The sequence below is a fragment of the Chiloscyllium plagiosum genome, unplaced genomic scaffold, assembly GCF_037043375.1.
Source record: "Chiloscyllium plagiosum isolate Xiang-an unplaced genomic scaffold, Cpla_swu_hap1 HiC_scaffold_23, whole genome shotgun sequence".
Taxonomy (NCBI): domain Eukaryota; kingdom Metazoa; phylum Chordata; class Chondrichthyes; order Orectolobiformes; family Hemiscylliidae; genus Chiloscyllium; species Chiloscyllium plagiosum.
This window is the reverse complement of record NW_028270161.1, coordinates 46770979-46786752: the sequence shown is the minus strand read 5'-3', so window position 1 is coordinate 46786752 and position 15774 is coordinate 46770979. Positions and strand designations below refer to the sequence as shown.

The following is a 15774-nucleotide window of genomic DNA, read 5'->3' as shown; positions in this document are numbered from 1 at the left end:
TCATATAACAACCCCTCGTTCCAGCCGTGTGAGCCTTCTCTCAACTGCTTCTAATGCAATAATGCGCTTTCATAAATAGGAGATCAAAATGGTCAATAGCATTCTGTGTGTGGTCTCGCAAGAGCCCATACGGAAGTAGTGGAATGTACAAATAAAATCAAAATACTGCAGATGCTGGAAATGTGATACAAACACAGAGAATGCTGGAAATACTCAACAATTTTGGCAGTATCTACAGAGAGAGAAATTGGATTAACATTTTGAATCCAGTATCACTCTTTTTCAGAACAATGAAATAATGAAGTCCCATTAGCTACATGGTTAGAGAGAACTTGCTGGCACAAAGGCAAAGGATTTAGAAAATGGAAATGCTGAATATGTAAGCTGTTACATTTATTTTGCAAAATATATTTCTAAAAACAAAATTGCCCTTTACCAATCTCAATTGCTCGGGGATTACAGGTTACTAGGGCAAAGTCACCTCACAGAAGATGAAAATAATGAACACATGGTACTGGCTGCTGCTGAAAGCAAAAATGATGAACATCAGAGTATTTAGTGTAAGATTTAATAACAAAACTTTAAAAGCATATATTTCTGTTATGTTCCTCTAGAATATCTTGAAATTAATTTACTCCTGTCTGATTTTCATTTTGGCAACATCTTTCAAATCTACTGTATCCAACAGGAGCTGAAACATTTTCAGGTACAAAACTATATTCAATTGAAATTACAAATCATGAAACGTACTATGAGTGGGAACATATTATGAACAGTTTGCCATTTATAGAGTTTCTTGACAATATTCACACGGGGCCACTTAGAATTTTTTATTTCTGTATGGTAGATATAAATAGTGCAGTCACTTGGAGTAGACAGTTGACCAGTACTAGGATGCTAATATTTTTTTTCAAAGTTACATGAGGTACTGACATTTGGCTTTTTGTACAGCAATTGGGCTAAAGGTGCATATTTTCCATAAACATCACAACCAAGTCTTAATTTCTTAAATAGAAGAACATTGATTATAGACAAGAGGTGCCAATATTTCACTTGCTGTTTTTAAGCAGAGGCCTTGCTACCTAGGTCTCATGCTTCACAATGCTTCATGATGAATGCCAGGCTTCTTTCAGGCTCACATTACAAGTGATACTTTATTACATGTTACAAATCAGGAAAACAACTGCAAGCAGGCAATACATACAAAATAGAGAACATACAACTTCTGTACTAAAATAAAGACTTTCAGTTTCTCAGACACTGAAAAAATAAATTACAATTTGAATAAAAGCTATTTACATACCTTTTTTATTATTTTGCATTTAAACAATTTGGATTTTTCAGAGGGATTTTTGTATAGGGATTAAACTAGCTTTCTACACAGCAGACAATATTCTTTGACCAATTTACTCATCAGGAGAATAACAACCATAATTTTTGGAAATAACAGTAAAAGTCAACAGATAAGTTCATTGTCAATAAAATGGTGTGCTTGTTTGTATATTATGGAATGTTACAGAACAATGCGCAAACAAAACTTTCCAAATAAGTGTAATGAGCCAGTTTAAGTATGCTCCATTTTATATATGTCCAATAAAGTGAATCTAAAATCATTTCAAATGTAACCAACAAGTTGTGAATGTGAATAGTTATTTATTTCATTTTGGTATTAATTCTGCAATGGTTAATGGATAAAAATGCAACACAAACTAGTAACAGCTTTTTATGAAAAAGGGCTTGATTTACTAATTGGTTAAATAAATTCAAGTTCCAAAGAGGTATGGCTACGTGTGCAAAGAATGTGACAAACTTATTTGTAGTTGTTGGCATATTCTTGACAATAGTGACATTTGCAAGGCTGAATTTAACATTCAGCTGGGGCCTTAAATGGGTGGCATTACATTGCCAGTCTCTTTGAGGTAAAATTCAATAATTATCCTTCTCATTGAATTCAAACTATATTTTTTCCTACCATAATGTACAATTGCTCCATGGTTATGGTTGCATGAACTATACAAGGCTATTATATACTAGTGAGGGAGTACCCCAGTAAAATTACAGCTTTTTGTCATAAGGTTCCATTACAATCATGGTCAAGTATTCTAGTAAAAAATGTACTCTTTCAAATAACATAAATTCATATGGTAAAATAGCTGACTGGACTGAAAATGATTGTCAATAGAAATGTCATGTAAACTCGGGTAACAATACCTGAAGAACAGAGCTCTATTGTCGAAAAAAATTCTTGATATTATAGAGAAAAAACACTGTCTAGGGATGAATTCAAAATAGCATACTCTTACACAATTCAGTTTAAATTCATAAATTCCTTAGCTTCCACTATGTCAATGATACCTGAACCTCATGGAACTCACTTCAAGAAATCTCTTGACCTCTATGTACTATGGTTTACATTAAGCTCACAGTACAGTAAAGCTTTAACAATACACATGCTTGGTAAGAGAATGCTACTGAAGAATGGACATTTAATGGTCTTTTCCCTGATCTCATTCTAGCCAACTCTATTTCTTCAGTTGATTCATATATTCTTTAGTTGGGGAAATCAATTTTGTGTCAGTTTGCAAATCTGTAAAACTGAAGAATGTCATTCATGTTGATAAATTAAACAGGAATTTTATTTTGTACAGCTAAGTGAATCATGGCAATAGGAATGGAATAGCCCCTCAAGTTACTAAACTTGTCCATTGCCCAAAGCTAGAGAAATACTGCTCTCTAGTGGTCCTGTCTGTTTTTCATTATCAAATGCACCAAAATCATTAGCCATGGCAGTACCAGTGGTTATATCTGAACTTTCACCTCAACCAGTTCTTTCACTGAAGTATCAAATGTCTTCTTTTCAGTCTATATTTTAATACATTCCCTGATCTTTCAAACTATGTCCCAATGGTAAATAATGTGTTCCCAAGTCTATGCCAAATCTGGTATGAAATGGATTGAAGGGCTATCAAAAAATGATCCTGTGAGGAATTCAAGGAGCCTTCTTGTCGGCTACATAGAGGAATGCTTGCCTCTGCTCCGCAGCTCTTTACAAAGATATGTATTTGATTAAGTGCCTGACAGCATGATGTTAAAAGATATGAACCCATGGTACATAGGTCAACATGTTGGTGCTAAGTCGTACTGCCCCACTATACTGTCAGCCATTTCTAAAGTGTATAAATCTAGCTTAAAGAAATGTTCCTTTTAGTAACTCTATACTAAAGCACTTGTATATGTGTAGAGGGCTAAAAACCCATTAATGACCAATGGCCTGAGGCTTGTGACATCTGCAGGAAATTTTTCTTCCAAAATTTAGGTATAACTAGATGTTTTTACTTATGCCTTTGTTTAAGTTAAATAGTTATGAGAGCGAAAGTTTACATTAATCTGAAATGTTGGTCAGGCTCCGAAATATGGGGTTAATAGTCAGGGAGGAAGTAAACCAAAATAGTGAATCAGATCTTGCATCTGAACCCTTACAGTATGGTGCACTCAATGGATTGAGTAACTTTGCTTCTTTTATAGTTTACTGGGGGTACACTCAAACTTCTCCATTTTTATATGTATGAAATCTATTCACGTTATAGAAAAATTACTTAACATTAGACCCTCAGGTTATTCCTCCTGAAGAAATTAAGAATTATATCCACCTTGAAATTACTGCAAGCCTTATCTGTGTCTGTTGTGTAGTCACATGACCATAGTTGCATTTAGCAGCATTCTCTCTCAGTGCACTGAGTTCTCAACCCAGATGATATGTTCAACTGTCTGGATTGGAGCTTCAATACTTGACCTGGGGACACCAAGCTAAGAGTATAACCTCAGGACCAAAGCTGACACATTTCTTCTGAACGTGACCCAAGACTGGTACCAATATCCTGAGTAGTGGCTAACTGGAACTTGGGATAAACAGAAAACACAGACAGATGCTTAATTCAAAAGTGAAATACCACAGATGCCGGATGGCTGTAGTAAAAACAGTAAATGCTGGAAACACTCAGTAAGCCTGGCAGAATATGCTGCCAGACCGCTGAATATTTCCAATAATTTCTGTTTTTACTTAAGGATGGTTAACTCTGGTTTAAAAGAGACATGTTGAATGTATAAAAAAGTTTTGGATGTAACTATTATTCAAAAATTGTCATCCACACTATTTGATGTGAGATTAGTAGTCATTTCCTAAAGGAACTCACCAATTCTGGTAATGTTTCATTGGGGCTGTCCATCCTCTGATACATCTGAAATCTGGTAGCCATGTTATTAATGATTTTGTTCCATCTTTATTTAAGAACAACTAACTTGAAACAAAGCATCAGTCAATTGTAGAACCTTCCAGATCTGAGTTACTAAATACTTCAGTAGGGAATATCAAAGAACCAAGCCAATAGTGTGCTGCATCAAGTTATGTTCAATTTGGTCATGTTTTATATTGATTTTGCTTAAGGGCGATGTCTGAAGTATAAGATTGAGCACTTAGTTGAGATATAATATATAGCCACATCAATATTTGATTCCTCTACTTTGCCTTAAACATACAAACAAGAAACAAGATGAGACCATTAAGCTCTACGAGCTTGTTCCGCCATTCAATAAGATCATGGCTTAATTGAATTTAACCTCAACTCTACATTCCTGCATATCCCAATAATCTTTCATCACCTTGGTAATTAAGAATCTATCTATTCCTCCATTAAAAATATTTATAAATTCTGTATCCACTACCTTTTGAGGAAGGGAATTCCAAAGTTCTCAGAATTCCATTTCCCTCAGCTCTCTTAAGTGTCATATTTTTAAATTATGACCCCTAGTTCCAGATTCTTCCATGATGAAACATCGTTTCAACAATCTCCTGGTCAAGACCTCTCAGGATCTTGTTTCTTTCAATTAAATCAGCTCTGACTCTTCTAAACTCTTAGCCTGTTTAGCCTAGCCACATAGAGCTATCTGCTTATTCCAGTTATTAGCCTAGTGACAATTTATGCGTTGAAGAAGAATACTGTTCAACCACATTAGCTAAACTAACAGATGTACTCTTCCACATTTTAAGTGTGGTGTTTTCAGTGCTTCACCTGGCAAAGCTAGTGATGGGCAGTCAACCATCAAGGAAGCATTCTGTAGTGGGCAGGTAGAATTCATTTATTTGTTAAGGTAGGTTTTCATTGGTATCTGTGTTTGTGCTTGAACGAGATATCCTATGATCAAAGATAAATCATTGTATTATCTTAACCAAAATCACACACACCATTTTACTTTCATCAATGACAGTCAGTCTGTCCTAATGTGAGGGGTGATTACATACGCCTCCCATGGTAGCTTATGATCACATTTTTTTTGTGGGAGGAGTTTACCAAAGTAACATTTCCCTCAAAAGACTCCGGGCTATAATTATTGTTTGAAGAACAGTCAATTTTGTCAAGAGATTTTGGAGTGAGAGACTGAAATACTGAATGCTTGGCAGAAGTTTAAATTACATGGACTGTAAACCTGTTTATTATTGTTCAGATGTGAGTGGGGGGGAAAGAAATCGCCATTTTAGTGTTCTAAGTCACAGAGTATGACATCTTTACTGTGTTCCACAACCATGAACTTCACATTTCATCGGCAAGTATTGAATTTTTTTGCAAAGGAAAAAAAGCATTCAAATCATAGCACCACAGAACAGTTTCTTACACCAGAGTAGCATTATTAAAGAGGGCAATCACAAGCTGGCTGAATTTGTTGTAGAGGGGAATTGATAAAAGAAAAAGAATTCGGTTCATAGAGTCTTACAATTTGAAAGGGATTTCTTAAAAAAGAGGGTCTAATTTGGTGAATACAGCAAACAGTATTTAAAAAAAAGAAAATCAGTTTGAAGTGGGTTGCTGTGCTGAGTAATTTTACAGGAATCGTACCTGTAGGAGAGGACGAAGGAAAAAGAAAACTCTCACAGCAACCTTTTCTCCAATACTGCAAATACCTTCTTCCCAGAAAGAACAGCTCTTGGGGACTGAGTGAAACGTATAGAAGAGCTTTATCTGCACAGATGGTGTTACCAGCATTTCCTCTGATCTCAGCTTCCTTCTCTCAGTCTCACTGCAAATATCATTCACCCTGCTTTTAAGGATGGACATACACTTTCATGACTGGCAGCCATCGCTTGTGGATTTTACACGTGCCTTCCCAAATCCCATTTATAAATCACTGACAACAATACTGAATTCAACAAGTGGCTGCGAGAAGATAACCGGGGGAGGGGAGAAGAGAAGGTAAACACTTGGACCCGTTACTAATGCACAACACAGGTCCAAGGACTTTTACTGATGCTGGAAGCAAGGCACAACTTAGCTATCTTGTTTTGGCGAGTTGTAAGAAGCATTTGTTTTTAATCTGGCGAGTTGACAGTTTTGTTTAATAAATAAAAATTGTGAACTATACTATAATATAAACATTCATATTCTACATGCAAAGTCATATAATTTAAAGTAATAATTTATATATTCACATAGAAAGAGGAAAAGGGGATGGGGTAAGGAATCACGATTTGCCTAGTTTTCTGGATAATGCACAGAGGCAAGAGGTGTCTATCCTGATCCACCTCCAGCCTATATATTTATTGTTCTCTGTGCTCAGTGCCCTGACATAGGTCTGGCTGGTTTTACACTGTGAATTCCAATGTTTGTCATCGATGCCCCTGCAGCCATTCTTAACCGGTTTGGCCTCTCTGCACCGCGTCTCGTAAAAATACTGTTTGATGGCAGAGTTGCCGGTTTTAATCTCTCCCAGGACGGTCACCTGCTTCCCTCGGATGTCGATCGCCGCTGTTTTGTCCGTCACCCAGCGGCTCTCACTGTCACACACAGAGTATTCACCGCGATGTCCCCCCCTGCGCTCCGCGTACCGCTTCCTCCTGGCGGTTCTGTTGTCCACCTCCAGTCTCTCCGCAAAATCCTCGATTAAGTACAAAGGGGGCGGCTGCAAAGGTGGCCGATCGCTCAGCAGCACTCTGGGCGAATGGTAGCGTTTCTTCTGCCTTAGTAACTCATCATTGACCGAGACGATTGGCTGGAAGTCAGATATTGTATTCCCCATGGAGTCTGTGTCCCTCCGGGTGTCGCCCTTCTGTTTGCTCTCCTGGTACTTCCCCTTCAGCTCTTCACTCTGCTTGGAGAGTCGACCTTTCAGGATGTCCGCCTGGAGGATTTTGATGATGAGCGAGCTCACGGATTCCTCGGACGAACCTCTCTTGTCCATGGTTGTAGCCTGGATGCCACCGAGATAAGTGAGAAGCATGCCGTACAAGAGGACAGACATTACTTTGTTCACCTGTAAAATCTGGGGGGGCGGGGGGGGGGGGAAAGAAAAGGCAGGGTGTCAGTTAAGGTCCATCCAGAGAAATGGTGCAGACCACCAAGTCTTACAACACAGAACAGAAATCACACGCAGAGCATCACGACAAACGTCTGTCCTCCCCTGAGTTACACCACGCTTTTTAAGTTATTCTCACAGTTGGAGTTATGTTGTAAGGCCCGTTGTTCAAATCCCCCCTCTGCTGCACGACGTTCATTTTATGTACAAAGTTATAAATCACACACCTGGTTAGACTCCAACAGGTTTATTGGAGTACAAGCTTTCCGAGTGCTGGTCGTTGGTAAAGTAGTGAGTAGGGCAGGATCATAGGACACCGAATTTATAATAAAAGATCAAAGTGTCATACAACTGATGTGATGTATTGAACAAACCTAGATTGCTGTTAAGTCTTTAATCACTTACAATGGGTTGTAGGTTTCAATTCATTAATCTGCACGGTATTGCATCATTGGTTGTTTGTGTAACCAGCATTTATGCACTATTTGCATTTCGTCACATGTTTGACACAGAAAACTCTTGTCCTGAGGTAACAAACTCGTGATTTCAATGACCTTTTTTTAATATCGAAAAATCAACACCTTAGAGTCATAGAGACGTACAGAACGGAAACAGACCCTTCGGTCCAACCCGTCCGTGCCAACCAGTTATCCCAACCCAATCTAGTCCCACCTGCCAGCACCCAGCCCATATCCCTCCAAACCCTTCCTATTCATATACCCATCTAGGTGCCTTTTAAATGTTGCAATTGCACCAGCCTCCACCACTTCCTCCGGCAGCTCATTCCATGCACGTACCACCCTCTGCGTGAAGACGTTGCACCTTAAGACTATTTTATATCTTTCCCTTCTCACCCTAAACCTATGCCCTCTAGTTCTGGACTTCCCCACTGCAGGGAAAATACCTTGTCTATTTACCCTATCCATCCCCCTCATGATTTTATAAACCTCTATAAGGTCACCCCTCAGCCTCCTATGCCCCAGGGAAAACAGACCTAGTCTATTCAACCTCTCCCAAATCCTCCAACCCTGTCAACATCCTTGTAAGTCTTTTCTGAATCCTTTCAAGTTTCACAACATCTTTCCGATAGGAAGGAGACCAGAGTTGCACGCAATATTCCAAAAGTGGTCTAACCAATGTCCTGTACAGCTGCAACATGACCTCCCAACTCCTGTACTCAATACTCCGACCAATAAAGGAAAGCATACCAAATGCCTTCTTCATAACCTGATCTACCTGCAACTCCACATTCAAGGAGCTATAAACCTGCACTCCTTTCCACGTCCCAGTTTGATTATTTGCCTAAGCTATAAATAGTAGTTTTAACAAGAGCATAAATTATAAATTGTTCCCCAATGCTGGCACCGCTGTTAGGCCATGTAAATAAATTGCAGTTTGATGATCTAAAAGCAACCATCTCATGGTCAAGGAGTCATGATGCTGCCAGTGATTCTCCGACTTGTGTTTCCTTCAAATGTAACTTTCCAGTGATTCACAGAAACATCCTAACATTTATTGGATCAAACATTTTCTAAAGAGCTTGGACATCAGACTTTTTTTTTGCAGAAGAAATAGAGTAAAAATGAAAGTAATAGTTTCAGCACCTGACTTCAAAGCTTGCTGATAGAGGTGGAGGTGAAGGAAGAGGGAGGGAGTGTGAAATCCAGTCTGGAAAGAGATTTCTCTCCCATTGATTTCAATTGACTCCCTACCTTATACCAGGTGTGCAACGCTGTAGAACAGCTGTTGCCATGTTCCCAATGAAGGAATGACCATCCTGGACATTGCTACAAACAACCCAGCCACAAAATAATTGAAGCTTTTAATAACTAGAGTTTTCTTTTCCAGTCAAACATGTCTGTTTATATTGGAGATGGTAGGATTAACAAATATTGAACTTTTGATCAAATCACTGAGCTCACTGCAATTTCTGTGTGGAGTTTAATGTTTCAACGTAGTTTTAATTCTGTTCTGGTTGTTTATTCACATTGTAAGGGAGGCACATGTCCAAGAAAATAGCCAAATGTAAATTTACCAACTAACACAAAACCAACCAAATTGGTGCCGAGTGAAGGTCCTGTATTTCTTGTGACCCTTGTGAGCTGCTGAAGACCCAGGTGCACCTGGAGATGCCAAGTGAAGACACTGAGCCAATTTAGGATTTTAGGAAGAATATTGTTGCAATGTCACAACATGAGATTGTTGCAGAATCATCTGCATATAGGTAGTTATCAAGCTCCCTGCACAGGGCTTATTCCATGCACCTGCATGGATATGGAAAGATGTTATAATTTAATTGATTAATACCCATTTTCCAGCCTCCTGAGGATTGAATTTCAAGCCTATTATCGAGTAAAAGCACCTTCCAGGACAATAGGTGTGCTCAGCAGACACACTGACAGATATATATATATATATATATATATATATATATACACCTCATTTGCAAGTATGCATTACTTGCATGGCGGTATGTGAACGCCAAAGGAGTAAGTGACATATATGGGATAATATTTGTATTCCTCATGCAATTCCCTTCATCAATAAATGGACAATGTCTAATAATAGCAGGCAATCTATAATATTTCTGTGTGGTACGAAGAAATGAACATATGAATTGGGAGCAAGAACATGCTATTGGGTCCCACAACCGTGTTCTGCAATTTAGCAAAGTCATGGCTGATCTCATTACTTCACATTCCCAACTACCCTAAATAACCTTCCGCCCTATTGCTTCTCAATGGACTACCTAACTTTCTCTTAAATATATTCAAAGATTCTGCCTCCACCACCATTTAAGGATGAAAGATCCAAAGACTCATAATCCCACGGTGAGAACTCTTTTTATCTTGAACTTTGTTTTTAAACAGATAACCCCATATTTTTAAACAGTGACAATTTATTTTCATGGTAATTGCTTTCCATTTTTGTGGCTCAGTATAGTGGCAAGAGTGTTAGTTGGCGATGTCAAGATAACTTGATGTATCATGCGCCAGTCGGCTCGAGAAAATTTCTCAGTCCATCACAGGCTTCAACACGGGCATTCTGGATCACCAGAAGCTGCCAGCCAGTCAAAGCTGACACTTTCTGGGTGCCAAGGACTACTGGTTAAGGTTAACTACTCTTCAGGGGATTCAGTGGTGATCAGTGAATGGGGATATGGGGAGAAGGGATCAGAGGGACTGGAGGCAACTTGTAGGGAAATGGCTTCCTTAGTATTGGTGCCTCCAATACCCAGCCCCCAAACTGGTTGTCCTGGTTTCCACCTTTCTCACCTGAGTGAGGCAGGACACTGGGGGAGTGGAACGCGAAAGTGTGGTGGCATGGTGGCTCAGTGGTTACACTGCTGCCTCACAGCAGCAGAGACCCGGGTTTGATTCCTGCCTCAAGTGACTGCCTGTATGGAGTTTGCACGTTCTCCCCGTGTCTGTGTGGGTTTTCTCTGGGGCTCCAGTTTCCTCCAACAATCCAAAGATATGCAGGTCAGGTGAATTGGCCATGCTAAGTTGCCAAGTCAGGGGTATATGCAGGGTAAGGGTGGGGGTTACTCTCCAGAGGGTTGGTATGGCCTTGTTGGGACAAAGGGCCTGTTTCCATACTATAGGGAATCTAATGTAATATTATGTGGCCATTAATTGACCGCTTTAGGGCCTTAATTAGTCATGGTTCAAGATCTTTTCCCCCATAGATCTTGTTGCTCAGTACTTAATTGTTAAGGTGGCAAGAAGGAGGTGAGTATCTTACCAGGGCCAACTCCCCCAAATATTTTCCTTTCTCACCACCTCGCTTGTTTACCTTCAAGGAGGGAAATCTCTACCACATATTTCTAAGCAATAAATAATACTTGCTGGAGTTAGCAAATCATTTCAAGGAATGGCACCTCAGAAATTGCACCAAGTAGACCTTTACTATTCCATAACAGGTCAGGCAGAATATACAGTTAATAACTTATCCGAAAGATGTCAACACAGCACTCCCTCCGAAGAAAGCCGATGACGTCAGAAGGTTTTAAAATCTATCCACTAAGTACACGAAAACTTGTCAGAAGATTCATAAATAGCAGTTAAGTAATAAAACACTTAGTTTCAGCATATGTAAGCCAGGTAAAACCATGATGGAGAAGTAAGTGCATATAAATTGCTATAAAAAAATACTTTTCAGAAATATTTGATGCATTTTCTCTCTTATCAGATTTTAAAACATTTTTCAGGATAAACCTACTCTGTGATCACCTCTACCTTCAGAAAATGGATCTGTTTGAACAAACTTCTAGTCACCCTCCTAATTTTTCCTTCCTTACCTCAGGGGTCTAATTTTCTTTCCAGCTCGCTGAGGCTGCTTGTGCGGTATAAATACATCTTACTGTTGCTATTTGTTCGTGTTGTGCTTGATGATCTTCTGGGCCAAAGCTTACAGTAAAATCTCCTCTGTGTTTTGGAGATGCAGCTGACTCCCAGTTTTTTGCTTGCGACATAAGGGCATTTCTTACATCAACTCCCTTTAAAATCTTTCCAAAGCTGTATGTGTGTTGAATAATTTACCCTACAGAAGTTCAGAGACAGCTAAGTTTTGAAACAGCTTCATCAGTGCGTGCACTCAAATTTTGGGCCATGAGCTGAAAAGTTTGCAAGCGCATGGATAAAATGCTGCACGTAAGTGTCCCAATTGTGCAAAGCAGGAGGGTCAAAAATGAACAGTGCATAGCTTGAAAAGTAAAGCAGAGAAAACCTTTTTGCAATGTGTGTGGATCATCATGTGTGTGGGTTACATCATGATGTTGAAGTTGCACCTGACAGTAAATTAAATATATTTTCCTAATGAGCAGTTTGAGTATGGCATGATATTAAGATTGGGAGAGTGTTGTAAAACTGGCTCAGTTTAAGTTTTTTTTTGTTCCTTCACAGGATGAGAGTGTCTTTGGCGAGGCCAGCCTTCATTGCTCATCCCTAAACGCCCAGAGCCAGTTAAGTTCAACCACACTGCTGTGGATCTGGAGTCACGTGTTGGCCAGATCAGGTAAGGATGGCAGTTTCCTTCCCTAAAGGACATTAGTGACTCAAATGTCCTTTTTCTGACAATCAACAATGGATTCATGGTCACTATTAGACTCTTACTTCCAGGTTTTTAAAAATTGAACTCAAATTCCACCATCTGCAATGGCAGGATTTGAACCAGGTCCGCAGAACATTATCTGGGTTAACCATTCAGTGAAAATACCATTAGCCCATCATCATAGAAAGGGGTTTACCTAGCCACAAAGGGGCAGGTCCATTTATTTGATATTGATGGGAAACGGACTTAAAAAGAGATTCTCCACGCAGGAGAGACATACCAGGCCCACTGTCAAGGAAAGGCTGTCAGCATTCTCAAAGATCCATCCCACCTTGGCCATGTTTTTCTTCAACCTCTACCATTGGAGAGAAGGTACAGAAGCCTGAATATATGCACCAGCCAGTTTTGAAACAGTTTCTACCCTAATGTTGTTAGAATACTGAATGAACTCACAAACTCTTAACATTCGCCTGTACCTGTGTTTTTGTTTTTGCCGCTGTTTACCTATTATTTACTTATCTATGCTACTTAATTCTGTGATCTGCCTGTATTGCTCAGAAGACAAAACTTTTCACTGTGCCTCGGTACACTGCCCTTCTCCCACAGACCTTTGTCAGCCTTTTGACACACCATCAGGCACAATGCTTAGATTTTATTCAGAATTCTATACTGAAGATGTTGGAAATCTGAAATAAAACAGAAGGACTGGAAATTCCCTGCAGTAAGACAGCATTTGTGGACAGAAATGGAGTTAACATGAGCTGACCATTCTTCATAACTCATCTGTTACTGCTGCAGTTCTATACTTGTGAAAAATGAGTGAAAGGGAGATAGGATCATTTGTTATTTAAGACACAATCCCTGCAGTATATTACAGGCATGATACCAATCAATAATTTATACTAAGGGATTGGCATGCACTGGCACTTAATACCAACACAGCATACCAACTAAGGCCTTGAGCAAGGTAACATACTGACAAATTCCATGTACCAGGGCAAAAAACTCTAAAGAGCACATGTACTAACCAATGTCTTACACCTAACATCAACATAATTTAACAAACATACCCTACAGTGCCCCATACAATATTTACATACCTTTCTATACACTATACCACAATAAGGTATTTTTTATAGTATTCTCTCACTATTTACTTTTGACAGCAGTTATCGTCAAACACATTGTGAATCTCGAGTCACTTGTACGCCAAACCAGCTACAGCTGAGGGATTTACCTCACTAAAAGACATTGATTGGGTTGCCAGAACAAGCTGTGATATGGTTATCTTGTTGAGAGTTTAAAATCTCAGATTTATTTTCTAGTAATTGCATTCAAATCCACACAATGCTAGGTTATTGTCCAACAGGTTTAATTGGAAGCACTAGCTTTTGGAGGACTGCTCCTTCATCAGGTGGTTGTGGAATATAAGATTGTAAGACACAGAATTTATAGCACTGAATTCAGTTTTTCCTATAAATTCTGTGTCTTACAATCTTATACTCCACAACCACCTGTTGGACTAAAACCTGGCGTTGTGTGATTTTTAACTTTGTACAGCCCAGTCCATCACCGGCATCTCCAAATCAAATTCCAACAGCTACCTCAGTTGGATTTGAACTCATATCTGCACAGCAATAGTGTAGGTCACTGGTTGCAAGCCCAGCAGCATTATTACTACTTCATTGCTTCAATGAAGGAATGGCATACCTTATTTTAAGGAAATATCTCCACCAGCAAATTGTATCATTACACAGATGTTTTCAAGCATCTATCTAACATGAACTGCTGGTCCATAATAGGCACTCAGACTAACTTTAATTAGAAAAATAAAACTTATTTAAAGTGTCTCTGCCCCTTTAAGAGCTACTTTGTGTACGGTGCTGCCTTTTGCATGCCCTTCAGCACCGTCAATCAAGAATGATGGAGTATCACATACACATTCATTTGCATGCATGATCTATTTATTTGAATGCTACAAAGAAATGGCAGCAATGCACGCACATTAATCCTGAAAGGAAAGCTCACACATGGTATTCGTGCAAAGACCAGGTGAGATCACAGTTTAAGATTCTCGCGAGCTGAACATCCCCAGTCTGAACAAAAGGAGATATTTTCTTCCTAAATAGGTGCAACAGGTTAGATTTTTAATACACAGCAGCTGGGCTTTTCGTATGAAGTCTGCTTTTCAACTGGCTGCTTGAGGATACAACTTTTGTTGTAGCTTATACTGATGTACCCTCTTAACCCTTGCAGTGCTGCAAAGCAGCTCACTGTTCACGATTTCAGCATTCCTTGAGTGCGTATACATTGTGAACATTAGAGAGTGACCTTGCCACACCTATTAAAGGGGCCATGTGAATCTAGCAGCAGTTCATTGGCTGCTATGCTATTATTTACAATCAAAATATAAACCTTTCGAAGCATGAACTGCCAGTTCCAAAATGCGGGGACAGATTATATAGAAGAGAAAAGGCACATATTCAGAAAAAAGAAGTTAGAAAATATATGATCAATGCTCCTTTTAATTTCTCTTGTAATATGTGCCTGTTTATTGCACAGGGCTATGGCGTGCCTATTCATGACTGTTGCATAGTTGTGTATGTATGCAGCTTGGAGGTAATACTGATCGTGTACAGTGTCTTTATTACACTGTGAAGTGCATCCCAGATGAGGACTTCAATGAAACAGTCTATAGAAGAATGTTGATGGAAAAGCATGAAGCAGAACGCTTGGTGTGATGAGAAGTTTGTCCTAAAATTTGTTGTCAATATCAAGGAACAATAGCAAGGAGGAATTTTGCCCAGAGCATAGAACTGATCTTTTCCATTACATGGTACCCAACTCCATTTACATGCCTCTCTATCCAACCATGATGTAGCATGTGAATTCTGATGTCCATTCCATTTCAATACAACAGCAGCCAGTCTAAGTGTGAGTGCTCTTATGATGAGACTGGGACTGCTGCCAACATGATTGCACTGTGAGATGGTGCTGAGTAAGCCTGCTATGGCATCACCCTGTGAGAGGGTGTCAGTGGCTCCATGGAATTGGATCCTGTGTCCTGTCAGGAAAAAGGAATTCACCTTCCCACCTCTGCCACTTCGCTGGTCTCCTTACTAACGCTTGGTAAAAACAATGACTGCAGATGCTGGAAACCAGATTCTGGATTAGTGGTGCTGGAAGAGCACAGCAGTTCAAGCAACATCCGTGGAGCAGTAAAATCGACATTTTGGGCAAAAGCCTTTCATCAGGAATAAAGGCAGAGAGCCTGAAGCGTGGAGAGATAAGCTAGAGGAGGGTGGGGGTGGAGAGAAAGTAGCATAGAGTATAATAGGTGAGTGGGGGAGGGGATGAAGGTGATAGGTCAGGGAGGAG

The 15774-nt window shown here is 39.5% G+C and overlaps 1 protein-coding gene across 1 annotated transcript in view; it reads right to left on the bottom strand.

Moving 5' to 3' along the window:
* Positions 1-380: 380 nt before the first annotated feature.
* The window catches only part of ntf3 (neurotrophin 3), a 35740-nt gene continuing 20346 nt past the window's right edge, over positions 381-15774 (bottom strand). The window contains exon 2 of the mRNA XM_043713576.2: positions 381-7311. Within this exon, the coding sequence (XP_043569511.2) occupies positions 6514-7311 (798 nt within the window). The 3' untranslated portion in view covers positions 381-6513. The remainder of the gene's footprint in view (positions 7312-15774) is intronic.